Raw genomic sequence first — 15,762 nt, 5'->3', positions numbered from 1 at the left:
TTAGTTTTGTAATGGTAGGTGTTGATGTTGTAATGTATTTTGTACGTATTATAAAATGAAGCAAATGAGAAATATTGAAGTTGTTGGAAACTAGGTTTTCACTGCAGGAAAAGGGAAATGCACTAGGAAAAGAAAAGTAGGACCTTGTAGTGTCAAATTTTGAAAAAGAAACATGATGATTGTATAATTAAAATTTATAAATAGAATATACACATGGCAAATTTCATATTGAAATTGCTTGGGTTTTTTTCTAGCCCTGGGTGCTGAAAAGATCTGGAAATAACAACACCCCAGTGGAATGAGCATAAACAATGGCAAGATGTTGTTTTCTAATGACCATTTCCCACTAAATGGCATCAGAGTGCCTTTAAGAAATGGCTACTTCCAGGGAAGGGGTAGGGAAGGTACAAGATAAGCCTGGAACATCTGGTTATGCCAAAATATAAAAATAAAAAAATTCAAAAAAGAGGAAGGGACATATCAACAGGTAACAGGAGCTAGTTTGAAGAGGCCCCCATGGACCAAATCTGAAACAATTTGAGTATCAATTACAGTATGTATGAATCATACATGTAGTTTATATACCACACATACAAAAAAGCCACATACATGCTCTCTCATACATAAAATAAAAATACGTTTGACTGATAAATATAAGTGTGGGAGATAAGAGCTCATTGTTAAAATAGAATGCCAATTAATAAATATAAGAGAAATAACAGAGTTAGATAATCACTATTTTGAGCCATTACATTAATAATTTAGAAAGCAAAAATGATCAATGGATAGTAAAATTCTTGGAAACTTCAAAGAGAAACAGGATATATTTACGTGATCTCCTCAGATTACTTATTAAATACACAGAGAAAACTAAGGGTGCAGAAATTCAAAGGACACCACCACAAATAAGTTATTAAAGTTATCATCCTATATAAAAAAGTGGTAATATGCAAATTAACTCTCACGCCCTCACAAGATGGCTGCCTACGACCAGGCCAGCAGGGGGGATAGTGAGGGACAACCAAATGACTGAACAGCAGGCTGTGTGGGGCGACCAGGCCGGCAGGGGGGATAGTGAGGGACGACCAAATGACTGAACAGCAGGCTGTGTGGGGCGACCAGGCCAGCAGGGGGGATAGTGAGGGACGACCAAATGACTGAACAGCAGGCTGTGTGGGGCGACCAGGCCAGCAGGAGGGTTAGTGAGGGACGACCAAATGACTGAACAGCAGGCTGTGTGGGGCGACCAGGCCAGCAGGGGGGATAGTGAGGGACGACCAAATGACTGAACAGCAGGCTGCGTGGGGCGACCAGGCCAGCAGGAGGGTTAGTGAGGGACGACCAAATGACTGAACAGCAGGCTGCGTGGGGCGACCAGGCCGGCAGGGGGGATAGTGAGGGACGACCAAATGACTGAACAGCAGGCTGTGTGGGGCGACCAGGCCAGCAGGGGGGATAGTGAGGGACAACCAATGACTGAACAGCAGGCTGTGTGGGGCGACCAGGCCAGCAGGGGGGATAGTGAGGGACAACAAATGACTGAACAGCAGGTTGCGTGGGGCGACCAGGCCGGCAGGGGGGATAGTGAGGGACGACCAAATGACTGAACAGCAGGCTGCGTGGGCGACCAGGCCGGCAGGAGGGTTAGTGAGGGACGACCAAATGACTGAACAGCAGGCTGCGTGGGGCGACCAGGCCGGCAGGAGGGTTAGTGAGGGACGACCAAATGACTGAACAGCAGGCTGTGTGGGGCGACCAGGCCGGCAGGAGGGTTAGTGAGGGACAACAAATGACTGAACAGCAGGCTGCGTGGGGCGACCAGGCCGGCAGGAGGGTTAGTGAGGGACAACAAATGACTGAACAGCAGGCTGCGTGGAGCGACCAGGCCAGCAGGGGGTATAGTGAGGGACGACCAAATGACTGAACAGCAGGCTGCATGGGGCGACCAGGCCAGCAGGGGGGCCATGAGGGGCAACCAGGCTGGCGGGGGGGCAGTTGGGGGAAACCAGGCCAGCGGGGGGTTGGCAGTTGGGGGTGACCAGGCCTGTGGCGGGGGGGGCAGATAGGGGTGACCAGACCGGCAGAGGGGGGTGGGGAGGACAGTTGGGGGCAATTAGGTTGGCGGGGGTTAGGGGGGGCAATGAGGGGCAACTAGGTTGGCAGGGGGGCAGTTGGGGGTGACCAGGCCAGTGGGAGGGACAGTTAGAGGCGACCAGGATGGCACAGGGGCGGGGGGCAGTTAGGAGCGAACAGGCCAGCAGGGAGGGGGCAGTTAGGGCGACCAGGCAGGCAGGCGAGCGAATAGGAGTCAGTGGTCCAGGATTGTGAGAGGGATGTCCGACTGCTGGTTTAGGCCCGATCCCCCAAGGGATCCCAGATTGGAGAGGGTGCAGGCTGGGCTGCAGGGACCTCTCCCTGCCCTCGTGCACGGATTTTGTGCATCAGGCCTCTAGTCACTATTAATGGGACAAAGTGACATCAGGTACCTTCAGGATGATGTGGTGAGGACAAAACATCACTTACATAATATTCCTGCCCAAAACCAAAACCTGAATCTAGTAACAAGGAAACATCAAAACAATTGGAATGCACTCTTCACAATCAATGTTAACAAATACAAAGAATGTCTGAGATGCTGCCCCAGATTAAAGAAGAAAAAAGAGATAAAAAAGCTAGTAAGTGATCCTAGACTAAATCCTAAATCAAAAAGGAAAGAACTTCCATAGAGATAATTACCAAAATTTATGGTTGCATTATGTATTAAATGACATTACTGTCTTCTCCCTACAGTCAATAAAATTTTATTACTTCAAAGATGTCTAATTTCCCTAAAAATAAAAAATAGAAATAAAAAAACAAATATTTTTATTTAGGGGAATACTTCACAATCACTGAAAAGTACCCTTTTGAGCAGAAGAATCCAGAAAACAAACTTTCCTAATTAAAAATGGGTACTATTCTTTACATCCAAAAGTAACATGTTAGGTATGTTTCTATAGATTGTGTTGGTAATTATCCATTCTTTTTAGTAAAAATGCTAATTTTTCTATCATTTCTTCATTTTCTTTATACCGTCCCTTACCCACCACTGTCTCCCATCTCGCCTTAGATCCATGGTCCATCAAGACACTCCCTCCCTCAAGTACACTCTCACCTTCCTTGTCCCTGCCTATCCCCTGATATAATCTCAACCTCTGTAAAATCCAACAGTAGCTACTCTTCATAAACACATGAATACCTAACAAGGGCAAAAGAAACACAGCAGAGCAAAATGACTTATTTTAAACCCATGGTCATTAACCTCAAGAAAAGCTGGGAATGTTATCTCTTCCCCCCATGTCATCAATTTTTCACTTTACTAACTCATTCCTATCAGCATATATAATGCTGTAATTTCTCCCATCTTGAAATAAAAGTACTCTCTTGACTCCACATTTCCCTATAGATATTGCCTAGAAATCCTACTCCTTTCCCTAGTTTATTCACCTCCAAATGACTACTTCAGACTTCCTCCTCTCTTCTCCAACATTGAACACTCCTTCCACAAATCCTCATTTTTACCAGATAAGCCTGTATCTCTGCTGCTGACAAAACACTGAAGCAATAACAAGAGAATTTTCCGTTGTTCCCATCACCATTATCTACACAGTGCCTTCATCATATCCTACTATCCCTTCTGTTATTGTAAGTGAATTGTCCATGCTCCTTCTTAAGGATAATCTCTCCACTTGCATACTACATCCCATCCTCTCTGACCTTAAGGTCACTGCTCTAACAACTGTCCATTCTCTAGTAACTCATTCTTCTAAGTGTACAAACATGTTGTAATTTCTTTCATTAGAAAAAAAGCTTTCTGCTGACGCCACATTGCCCTCCAGATAATGCCCTCCTCGCAAAAAAAAAAAAAAAATCCTTAAAAAATTATCCCTATTTTCTCACTCTAATTCCTCTCTTCCCATTCTCTCTTGAATCCAAAAAAATCTTTTTCTTTTTCTTCCCCAAATCTTCACCTTATACTACTGAAAATGATTCTGGGAAGGATCAGTAATGACCACTACATTTTAAAATCCAAAAGTCATCTCAGTATTCTTCTTCTTAGTCAATAAGTATTATTTGATGTAATCACTCCTCCTACTTTGAAATGGACCCTTTTCAAGATATACACTGGGTTTGCTTCCAACTTCAGTAATCATTCTTCTCTGTTGGTCTCCCTCTTTCTGGCTCATCCTTATTTTTCTGACGTCAGAGTGCCTCAAAGCCCTACCCTCTTACCACTTTTCTATCAATATTTACCTCTTCTGAAATCTGATTCAGTTTCATCTCGTATTATTTAAACACTGCTCACTTCCAAATTTGTATCTCCAGCCAATACCTTTCATCTCTACTCCAGATCCATATTATGTATTTGCTACATAAATTCTCCACTTACACATCTAATAGGCATCTCAATTTTACTATGTCCTAAACCAGTGGTCGGCAAACTGCGGCTCGCGAGCCACATGCGGCTCTTTGACCCCTTGAGTGTGGCTCTTCTTAAGCCTTAGGAGTACCCTAATTAAGTTAATAACAATGTACCTACCTATATAGTTTAAGTTTAAAAAATTTGGCTCTCAAAAGAAATTTCAGTTGTTGTACTATTGATATTTGGCTCTGTTGACTAATGAGTTTGCTGACCACTGTCCTAAACTGAACTTTCAGTCTTCTCCCTGCAAAATGACCCCTCCTGTAGTCATTTCGATCTCAATATAAAAGATGTACATGATCTTTTACTGGTATACCTCTAGAAATGTATCCAATATCTGGCTATTTCTCATCATCTGCATCATTATTACATTGGTCCAAGTTCCATTATCCCTTGCTTACATAATCATTTTAACTGTCTAACCAGCCTCCCAGTTTCTGCCCTTAATATATCTGTAGTCTGATCTTAATATAGCAGTTGAGACTTTAAAAACCTAAAGGAGATTATTCCATTCCTCTGCTCAAAATCTGCTGGCAACACCCCATTCATTTCACTTATAGGAAAACCAAAGCCCTTATAATGCTCTACATAATCTAGCCCAAGTTTAAAAAAAAAGGGGGGGGGGGGGAGGAAGAGGTAGGCAAAGTACAGAAAACTGCTATTGATTTTTAAATAGTTTAGTTTAATTATAATAATAGCGTATTTACATCCATAGAGTATTTATTTACTATGTATGGATGTACCACTGTTCTAAAACACTTTACAAAAATTAATCCATTTAATATACATAACTATCCTGTAAAAGAAGTATTATTACTATGTTTTATGGATCAGAAAATGAAAGAACAAGATTAGGAGATCTGCCCAAGGACACACAGCTAGTAAATCAACAAAGCCAGAATTTAAAGTTTGGGCTCTAGAGTCTAAGCTCTTAACATCACTCTACACTGTAGAATACCATAAATTCAATGAATGAAAACTGATTTCTTTTAAAATATGAAAAACAAAAGCAAAAGAATACCACATATTAAAAGAATCAATATTTCTCTGGATCATAAGTTCTTAGCCAAACACTTTATGAAACTGCATTTAGTTTAAATAATCATATTTGGAAATGCCTATCACCAGTAATTAAGATGAGAAGAGATAGTCAAATTCCAATGGCTTTGTGACATTTAATTTTAGCTAAAAGTTTCAAGAAACTATTTCAGGGCTAAACTACATAAGGTCTCTTCCTACATTTGTATATTATAAAATATAATCTCACAGCAATTCATAATTGCAGAATAACAAAACAGAGAACTGTATACAATAAATATAAACAAGTAACACAAAAGGTAAATGATCTGGCTAAGAACTAGTAATAGTAGGGTTATTAACTAATTTTCAGGCTCAAAGAAATGACTGATTTAAGTCAAGTTTTTTAATGTGTTAAATCTAACACATTAAACTGCTAACATCGAACTTCCTTAGTCTTATCTAATCTTTCACTATTTTCCTGCTAATAGGCTAGCTATTTATCATGTTTAAATTAAAAGGACATCTTCCAGCATATTTACCTCTTACAATTGATATCTTGAGGAACTTAAAAATTAGATATTATCACAACAAACCAAGGAAAGAAAAGAACATGTTTTTAATATGAAACATCTCCCAGACTGAAATTTCTAAAATCTGTTACTAAAAATCAGTAAAATGCCTTTAGGAGAATAGATCTGGATTTAAGGTAGTCCAATAATCCTATATAATAAAGTGGTAACATGCAAATTAACCATCACACCATAACGCCGTCACAAGATGGCGGCGTGCACAGTGCGAGCGGGCAGCATGGGGCAGGGCTGGAGGCTGCTCCGTCCAGGTTCCGCCGGGGTTTCCACGGCTCTTCACACGCATGCCGTGGGGTCCCAGCAGCCACTTTACGTGACTTCTGCCAGTGTTTCCACAGCCTCGCATGCGCACCGCAAGAGTGGGGCCCAGCAGCTGCTGCGCGCGGCCTGGAGGCGGGGCATCAGGGCGGCACTCCAGGACTCGGAGTGATCCCATGGTGTGGGGGGGGAGAGGTCCCAGTTCTTGTGTAATTTCACGCAACTGGAATTCGTGCACGGGGGTTTGGGGGTCCCTCAGCCCAGCCTGCACCCTCTCCAATCTGGGAACCTTGGGGGATGTCCAACTGCCAGTTTAGGCCGGGACCACTGACTCCTAACTACTTGCCAGCCTGCCGGCCGGCCTAATCACCTCCAACTACCTCTGCCTGCCGGCCTGATTGCACCTAACCACCTCTGCCTGCTGGCTTGATCGCCCCCTAACTGCTCCCCTGCCGGCCTGATTGCCCCTAACCATCTCTGCCTGCCAGCATGATCGCCACCTAACTGCTGCCCTGCCGGCATGATCGTCCCCTAACTGCTCTCCCCTGCTGGCCTGATCGCCCCTAACGACCTCTGCCTCGGCCCCCACCACTGTGGCTTTGTCCGGAAGGATGTCTGGAAGATGTCCGTCTAATTAGCATATTACCCTTTTATTAGTATAGATAGCATAATACAAGGAGAAGATACCAATGCCTTCAATAAACTGAGTTATAATAATCTCACTAACCTGCTTGGTGGGAGTCCACTCTTGAACAAAGAAGGAGGAGAAGTAAACTCAGCTTTTGTAGATGGAAGTGCTGCTTCCTTTTCTGAATTTCCAGTTCTTCCCTGCTGTACCTTAAAAACAAAAAAAGTTATTAGCTTGTTTAATGAAATGAAATAGTCAAAAATAATACAATGAAGGTGTCCAAATAAATTTGTGACATATGATTTGAAATTAAATAAAAATAATGTTTTATTGCTGGATATTTAATAAAATTTACCTATTTTATAATAATATTAGGTGAAAGACACCAAAGATAGATTATGGGAATAAAGTGTTCCCAACAATTAAAAATTTCACATTAATGCCACTTAAAAGTCCAATAAAATATAGCTCTTTAGGACTTTCATTAATTCCCTTAAATTACCACTTTTAAGTCCATGGTTACCACTCCATGTTTCAGAGTTCAAGAAAGGGTCTGAACAACATTTCCCTTCTATATTCACTACCACTTAGCTAAGAAAGCCACCAGTGGCCATTTTAGCCATTCTGATCATTTTTTATTCAGACTGTGATTTGCTATAATACAACTATTAATGATCTACTCCTGCAGTTCTAACCACTCCTCACATTTTCCCACCATTATCAATATCCTGCCAGATCTATACACTGGCAAGCTGGAAGTCAGTCATCTGTCTCCTTATTACATCTTTTCAATCTACTTATTCCGTAACTTCTCCCAGATTTGTCCATCTTTTCTGTTCCTATCAGATCCTTTAAGTATGAACCAGTTGTTCTCCTTTACAATAGTAAAATGAATCTCCTTTATGCACTGTTTTTATACTCACCTTCCTATCTTAAAACGGTAATTAATTTATATTTAAACAAAATAAGTTCAAGCTGCCCTACACTTGAATATCATCACACCATAATTTGTGCCTATTTGTATTCTAGTGCCCTTGTTCAGACTAAATTTAGCATCTCTCTTCTTTCCCCATGAGGCAAAGGCCAAGAGAATCTCAGAAACCTAGCCTGAGTCAGTCAAACCACTGATTCAAATCCAGAAAACATCTAACTCTCAACTAATCATTGTGAGAAAAAGAAACCTTTACTTCTATATTTGAGCCATTACAGTTGGATCTCTTATTAATACTTCTGAACCCAATCCCTAATTGGTGCCCCCATATAATTAGGGTTTTACATTGGCATTTTATTTGAAAAAAAGAGTTCCACTGCTTAAAAGAAAAACATCCATTTAAAAGGCACTGACCCTAATGAGGAATGATGAGGATCAGAAAAAAATGGATTTGATAGATGTTTGACAGGTAAAATTGACAGAATGTAGTGATGGGAACTAAATATGACTCATTCATCAAACATTTACTAAATAACTATTTGTACCCGAAGCTGAGACCATGTGGAGAAATACAACAAAACTCCAGAATGTGGGAAAAAATAGACATAAAAACAATGACAGCAATGCAATAAATGCTATAAAAAAACGATGAGATAAAAGATGCTATGAGAACATAGAAAAAGAAGTGCATTACTCTTCCACGGAATATCAGACACATGGTCTCAACTGTTCCCCTGAGCTCCAGTAATTTATATCCAACTTCTTCCATGTCTGATGAATATCTCAAAACTTAACATGATCAAAACAAAACTACTGATTTCCCACTATCCTCCAATCTGATCCTAAGTCTTTATCACTCAAGTAAATGGCACCATCATCTACTGAGTTGCTCAAGACAAAAAAACAAAACAAAACAAAAAAAACTCGCAATTATCCAATACATATGAACATCCAATGTTAACTTTACCTTTATAATATACTAGTAGCCCGGTGCATGAAATTCGTGCATTGGGGTGGGGGTAAGGGCCCCTCAGTCTGGCCTTCACCCTCTCCAATCTGAGACCCCTCAGGGAATGGCCAACTACCTGTTTGTGCCCACACTTTTAACAGATAACAGCTCCACTGTTGTTTCTTTCTTATGCTTAAAACCATTGGAATTAGTAGGTATTCAAAGTGTGTATACATTTTGGGGGGACACCCTGTATATCTCTAGTCAGCGGTGAAAGAAACCAACAGCAGATTTGGAACCCCCAAACAGGGAACCTCGCTCACTCCCCACATGTCTCTCCACTTCACTTTCCACCTTCGTGGGCAGCAGGAGAAGCAACGTTTTCTCTCATTAATTTGGAAAAGCACGTCCTGTCACCCGCTGCCCGGCAGGAGTGCGCTAGGCCCCAAGCAAGCGAGGCTCAGTCAGGGCAGCCTTCACTCATAGGTGCCGGCACCCAAAGTGCACATTCCTCCTCTACAGTCACCCCGAATATCCCACTGTTTCACTGAGAGGACGGAATTCCTCTCCACCTCTGGGTTCTTGATCTTGAACGCTGACCGAAGGCACCTCAGCGAGGGCCGCCCGTGCCCACCAGATGTGTCCGTCTGCACCTGCTCCTGCCTCAGCACCTGCATTAACCCCCCAGAGGTGATCTCATAGTTGCACTGGCCTCCGTGGGAACAGGGCATCACCACTCCGCCCTCTGTCATCTCACAGGCACCCACCCTCAGCACCCAGAACATCCAGACACTCTCCAAAGGACATGAGCCCATCAGAGAGGATGTGTGCACATCCTGTGGGGGTGTTAGGCATGCTGGGTTGATGGAAGTGCGGTGGAGAGGTGGGGGGAACTTGTGCACGCCTTGGTTTGCAACTGTTGCAGGTGTGGGAGGGTGACAGTGTGCTGGGGGATGTTCGCACACCGGAGGCCTCTGGCTTTGCAGATCCGCAAACCCCCGTGGTGCAGCCAGGAGGACGTCAGTCTGGCCCACCACGGTGGCTGTCCCTGCAATCCTGTACTTTCTGGGCCAGGAGGCGGATCTTATGCAGCCACTCCTGGGAGCTGATGGCCTGCAGGTGCTACTTCAGCTCAGCCTGCAGGCTCCGCTTGACACGCTCACAGCTGTCACCACTGCCATGTGGGGAGTACAGGCCGCCCTCCGCCGGCCTGCCTCCCCTGTCCAGAGGCTCTCTGTGCTGCTCACCTGCCCAGAGTGACTGGGGCTGGGCGGAAGCCAGGAGTCCTGCCCTGCCCAACCCCAGCTGATCTGCCCCTGTGCGAGCTGCCGCCCCGTCGGGAAGGGTCACAGATCCGGGTCCCGGGACCAGGGACAGTCTCAAGCGCTGCCCCCCACCTGGCAGGGTCACAGATCCAGGTCCCGGGACAGCCGACAGACTCCTGCACTGCCCCACGTCCGACAGGGTCACGGATCCGGGTCCCAGACCGCGGACAGCCTTGCCCACTGCTGCCCGCCTTCAGTATGCAAATTAGCCGCCATCTTGTTGCTTCAGGGTGGGGGTCCCCACTGGGGTGCCTGGCTAGTCTGGGTGAGGGGCTGAAGGCCGTTTTCAGGCTGGCGGGCTACTGAAGCTCCCAACCTCTTCTTTTTTTCATTCTGGGATTTATTTACCTTCTATGGCTGTCACTGGAACTGAGAGCCGGCTTTAGCTCTGAGGCTCGGCTCCAGCTCTGAGACCTCAGCTGCTGAAAGCAGGGATCTGGGTTTGTTTGGATTCTATAATTGAAACACTGTTGCGGTCCTGCTGGCTGAAACCCGGCTGGCTGAAAGCAGGTTTCTGGAGATTGTTTCGCTTCTATAATTGCAACACTGTTTCTAAAGAGTGCAAGCTCAGAGGCCAGCAGCAGCAGGCGGGGAACCTTGGCTTCCTCCTTCACTGGAGAAAGCAAGCCTCCAGTTCGCTTCAGCTGCCTGGCTGCCGGCTGCCATCTTGGTTGGCAGTTAATATGCATATCGCCCTGATTAGCCAATGGGAAGCATGTCGGAGGTACGGTTAATTACGATGTCTATTATTAGATAGGATATCAAACTCAAGCATTTATCATTATGTCCACTCCTAAAAGCCAGGTCAAACCCACTGACACATCTCAACCATTCTACTAAATTAACTTGTATTTCTGCTTTGGTCTCACCTGTCTAAATTCCACCCTCTATATACAGTCAAAGCAATCTTATTAAAGTATAAATGAATTCATGTCTCTCCCTGTTCAAAATTTTCTAACAGTTTTCCAATGCAAAAAAAGTAAAAGCTAAACTTCTTATAATGGCCTGCAAGGATTTACATGGTGCAGGTTTGCAAACCTCTCCGACCTTATTTTCCTCTATTCCTCCCCAACTTATCTTTATTATGCCTACTCATAATGGCCTTTAACACAATGTATGCGGGAAGCGTATTTATACGTTTTACGTATTTATATGTTCTACCAGTGTAGTAGAGCGCGGGACACGTATTAATACGTTTTTTACAGACTAGCGGTAGAATGCGGGTAACGTATAAATATGTAAACTGAAGTTACTGTAATTTTACTGAATGTTGCCATTTGCGAAAAAATTAGCAAAAATGGCCTGCGCCACCTGTTAGCGCGCGATAAAAACTACCCGCAAACAATGTGTTAAAATTTTTTTTACCTTATTCCTCTTTGTAACAACTTTAGCACTAGATATTCCTTTTACTTGGAATATTCTCTCCCCAGTTTGTCTCATGGATATCTCTAATCATTCAACTATCGTTCAAATGTCTTCTTGTTGTGGCCTTCTCTAATCATTCCTAAATAATGTCTATCCTATTATCATTTTGTATTTTCTTTAGAGAATTTCTCATTAGTATCATTATCTGAAGTTGAATTATTTACTATTGTATGGTTATAGTCTATTTGCTGACACTTCAACATACAATCTTTGAAAACATGGACGACATTCACTTCAAATCTATATCCCAAGTACCGAAAAACAGTGCCTGTCATGCAATAAGTGCTTAATATATTATATGTCATTTGACTGACTTTGGGATTCTGCTGAAATGTCAGTTCTCCCAAGTTTGTAATAGGACACAGAGGTTATAACTAAATAATTTTTGGCATTACCTATTTAACACCTAAATTATCCATGAAGTCAGATAAACTCTAAGATACAGAATCTAAGTATGTCTAAAATGTTCACCTCCCCTCAGCACCCAACCTGAGAGACTTCCTGGCACAGTCAATGCTCAATTAAAAATTGGGATGGGGGAGGAGGAAGGGTTGGAAAAGCAGAAGAGGAAAGGAAAAAAAAGGAAAAGAGCATAAGTAAAAGAGCAGTAAGAAAATGTAGCAGCAAGACAGATACATTTTTAAACATGTAAAAATTGCTTGTGTTTCTTCAGTTTTCTTTTCTTTTTAATTTCTTCATAGTATATTCCTTATATTAAACAATTCTGAAAACCACCATTTTGGCAACCTTCCTAATCTACTTGCATTATCATTATCTGCTTGTTTATCTTTAGGATTGCACTCAGGATTATGCTCACTAAAAATTTGTTTAATCAGGAGAACCAAGATGGCGGCATAGGTTAACGCCGGAGTTTGCTGCCTTGAACAACTACTTCAAAAGTGAAACCAAAAAACGGAAGGGACATCACCCAGAACCACAGGAACGCTGGCTGAGTGGAAGACCTACAACTAGGAGGAAAGAGAAACGCATACGGACACTCAGAGGAGGCGCAGTGCTGAAGTCAAATTCTGAGGTGCGGAGTGCGAGGAGCGGGCTGGCAGCGGAGGGCGCGGTTGGCGTTTTCAATCTGGAGGGAGTCGCAGACTCTGAGCTCCAGATCCCGGCGAGTCTTTAGGGACCCAGACTCAAATGGGAGAAGCGGGACTGTCTGGCTTCGGTCAGAGCGAGTGCAGCTTTCTCTCCGAGCTTTGCAGCCGGGGCTGGGACTCAGAGAGGCAGAGCCCCTGGGGACAGGACTGAGAGCTGCCATAACTGCTCTCTCCGGCCCACCCTGTTGATCCTGTGCGACCCACCCCGCCCAAGCCCTGCACACAGGCATTTGCCGGATAGCCTCAGGCAAAGGCTAGATTAGCACCTCCCTAGAGGACAGAAGTTCTCTCACTGCTGACACAGCTGATTCTCATAGCCACCTGGCCTGGAGGTCAAACCCTCCCTGGAATTAGCTACAACAATCAAGATTTAACTATAAGACTTCGAACAAAGACCACTAGGGGGTGCACCAAGGAAGCATAACAAAATGTGGAGACAAAGAAACAGGACAAAATTGTCAATGGAAGATATAGAGTTCAGAACCACACTTTTAAGGTCTCTCAAGAACTGTTTAGAAGCCGCCGATAAACTTAATGAGATCTACAAGAAAACTAATGAGACCCTCGATGTTATATTGGGGAACCAACTAGAAATTAAGCATACACGGACTGAAATAACGAATATTATACAGACTCCCGACAGCAGACCAAAGGAGCGCAAGAATCAAGTCAATGATTTGAAATGCGAGGAAGCAAAAAACACCCAACCGGAAAAGCAAAATGAAAAAAGAATCCAAAAATGCGAGGATAGTGTAAGGAGCCTCTGGGACAGCTTCAAGCGTACCAAAATCAGAATTATAGGGGTGCCAGAAGATGAGAGAGAGCAAGATATTGAAAACCTATTTGAAGAAATAATGACAGAAAACTTCCCCCACCTGGTCAAAGAAATGGACTTACAGGTCCAAGAAGCGCGGAGAACCCCAAACAAAAGGAATCCAAAGAGGACCACACCAAGACACATCATCATTAAAATGCCAAGAGCAAAAGATAAAGAGAGAATCTTAAAAACAGCAAGAGAAAGAAACTCAGTTACCTACAAGGGAATACCCATATGACTGTCAGCTGATTTCTCAACAGAAACTTTGCAGGCCAGAGGGAGTGGCAAGAAATACTCAAAGTGATGAATACCAAGAACCTACAACCAAGATTACTTTATCCAGCAAAGCTATCATTCAGAACTGAAGGCCAGATAAAGAGCTTCACAGATAAGAAAAAGCTAAAGGAGTTCATCACCACCAAACCAGGATTATATGAAATGCTGAAAGGTATCCTTTAAGAAGAGGAAGAGGAAGAAAAAGGTAAAGATACAAATTATGAACAACAAATATGCATCTATCAACAAGTGAATCTAAGAATCAAGTGAATAAATAATCTGATGAACAGAATGAACTGTTGATTATAATAGAATTAGGGACATAGAAAGGGAATGGACTGACTATTCCTGGGGGGGAAAGGGGTGTGGGAGATGCGGGAAGAGACTGGACAAAAATCGTGCACCTATGGATGAGGACAGTGGGTGGGGCGTGAGGGCGGAGGGTGGGGCGGGAACTGGGAGGAGGGGAGTTATGGGGGGAAAAAAAGAGGAACAAATGTAATAATCTGAACAATAAAGACTTAATTAAAAAAAAAAAGAATGGGAAGGAAAAGGAAAAAAAAAAAATTTGTTTAATCAGAACCTACTATTTTTTCACATGATCTAATTTTTTACTAAATGACTGTAAGACACCATGGCTGATTTTCTAAAAACAAATTCATGTCAGAGCTTACATGTACAAACAAAAGTTGACTGAAGTCTGTAACCCTGAGAAGCTGAATATTTACCTAAATTATGCTACCACTGTTCCAAAATTTAAATTATTTTGTGACATTTCCTTCACCTGCCCTACGTAGCATTTTTTATAAAAGTTTGACATTATAAACAAAACTAGAGGCCCGGTGCACGAAATCCGTACATGGTGGGGGGGGGCCCTCAGCCCAGTGTGCACCCTCTCACAATCCGGGACCCCTTGTGGGATGTCCTAAACTGGCAGTTGGACATCCCTCTCACAATGTGGGACCACTGGCCTGCCTGCCTGACCGCCCCTAACCACCTCTGCCTGCCTGCCTGCCTGATTGCCCCTAACCGCCATTGCCTGCCTCATCACCCCTAACTACCTCTGCCTTGGTCCCCACCACTGCGGCTTTTTCCAGAAGGATGTCTGGAATGACGCGGGAAGGTGATTCGGCTGTCTGGTCTAATTAGCACATTATGCTTTTATTATTATAGATAGTATCAAAATCCCAAAATAATGGATTATGAAACTATGTAAAGTATTATTTATATAAAAACTTTACTAACCTAGGCAAATATTGACCATATAATGTTAAGGTGAAAAAAAGAAAAGTAGAAAACCACATAGTACAGTGATGGCAAACCTTTTGAGCTCAGCATGTCAGCATTTTGAAAAACCCTAACTTAACTCTGCTGCCGTGTGACATATAAAAATTTTTTGATATTTGCAACCATAATAAAACAAATATTTATATTTTTGATATTTATTTTATATATTTAAGTGCCATTTAACAAAGAAAAATCAACCAAAAACATGAGTTCACATGTCACCTCTGACACGCGTGTCATAGATTCACCATCACTGACATAGAAAGTTTCAAGATGGCAACAGAGTAGGTGGATCTCAATCACACCTCCACTCAGAACCAAACTGGAAATAAAACTAATCAGGGAAGCAATCATCTTGAATTACCAACTAAAGACTATCTGAAGAGGAGACTTATAATGAAAGACGGGCAGAAGAAACCACCAAGAAACTACAACTGTACAGCAGTTTGCATGCTGTGGCTGGGGTTCAGCCTCATAGTCAGGCAGCCTGAGGAAAGATCCCAACAATGAATGGGCCAACAGCAATCAAAACCCAATAACAAAAGCAGGGCCCACATAACACACACAAGGGACATTCCTAGAGCACACAGCTCAGGAGATCAAGGAGACTGCACCACTGGGTCCCAAAGGACACCTACTACGTAAGGCCACATCATGAAGATGGGGAGTCACAGTGGTTCTATCTAGT

At 43.1% G+C, this 15,762-nt stretch overlaps 1 protein-coding gene across 25 annotated transcripts in view; it reads right to left on the bottom strand.

The window, feature by feature from the left end:
• FIP1L1 (factor interacting with PAPOLA and CPSF1) overlaps window positions 1-15,762 on the bottom strand; it is a 97,165-nt gene that overhangs the window by 57,465 nt on the left and 23,938 nt on the right. For 18 of the 25 annotated variants that reach the window (XM_036333920.1, XM_036333866.1, XM_036333867.1 and 15 more), the window contains one exon: window positions 7,055-7,164. In XM_036333920.1, coding sequence (XP_036189813.1) covers window positions 7,055-7,164 — 110 coding nt within the window. The remainder of the gene's footprint in view (window positions 1-7,054; window positions 7,165-15,762) is intronic. The other 7 variants (XM_036333901.1, XM_036333998.1, XM_036334014.1 and 4 more) reach the window with 1 other exon arrangement.

This window comes from Myotis myotis, unplaced genomic scaffold, assembly GCF_014108235.1.
Source record: "Myotis myotis isolate mMyoMyo1 unplaced genomic scaffold, mMyoMyo1.p scaffold_m19_p_1, whole genome shotgun sequence".
In the NCBI taxonomy this organism is placed as follows: domain Eukaryota; kingdom Metazoa; phylum Chordata; class Mammalia; order Chiroptera; family Vespertilionidae; genus Myotis; species Myotis myotis.
Note: the sequence above shows the minus strand (reverse complement) of the source record. Positions and strands in the feature narration are given on the sequence as shown.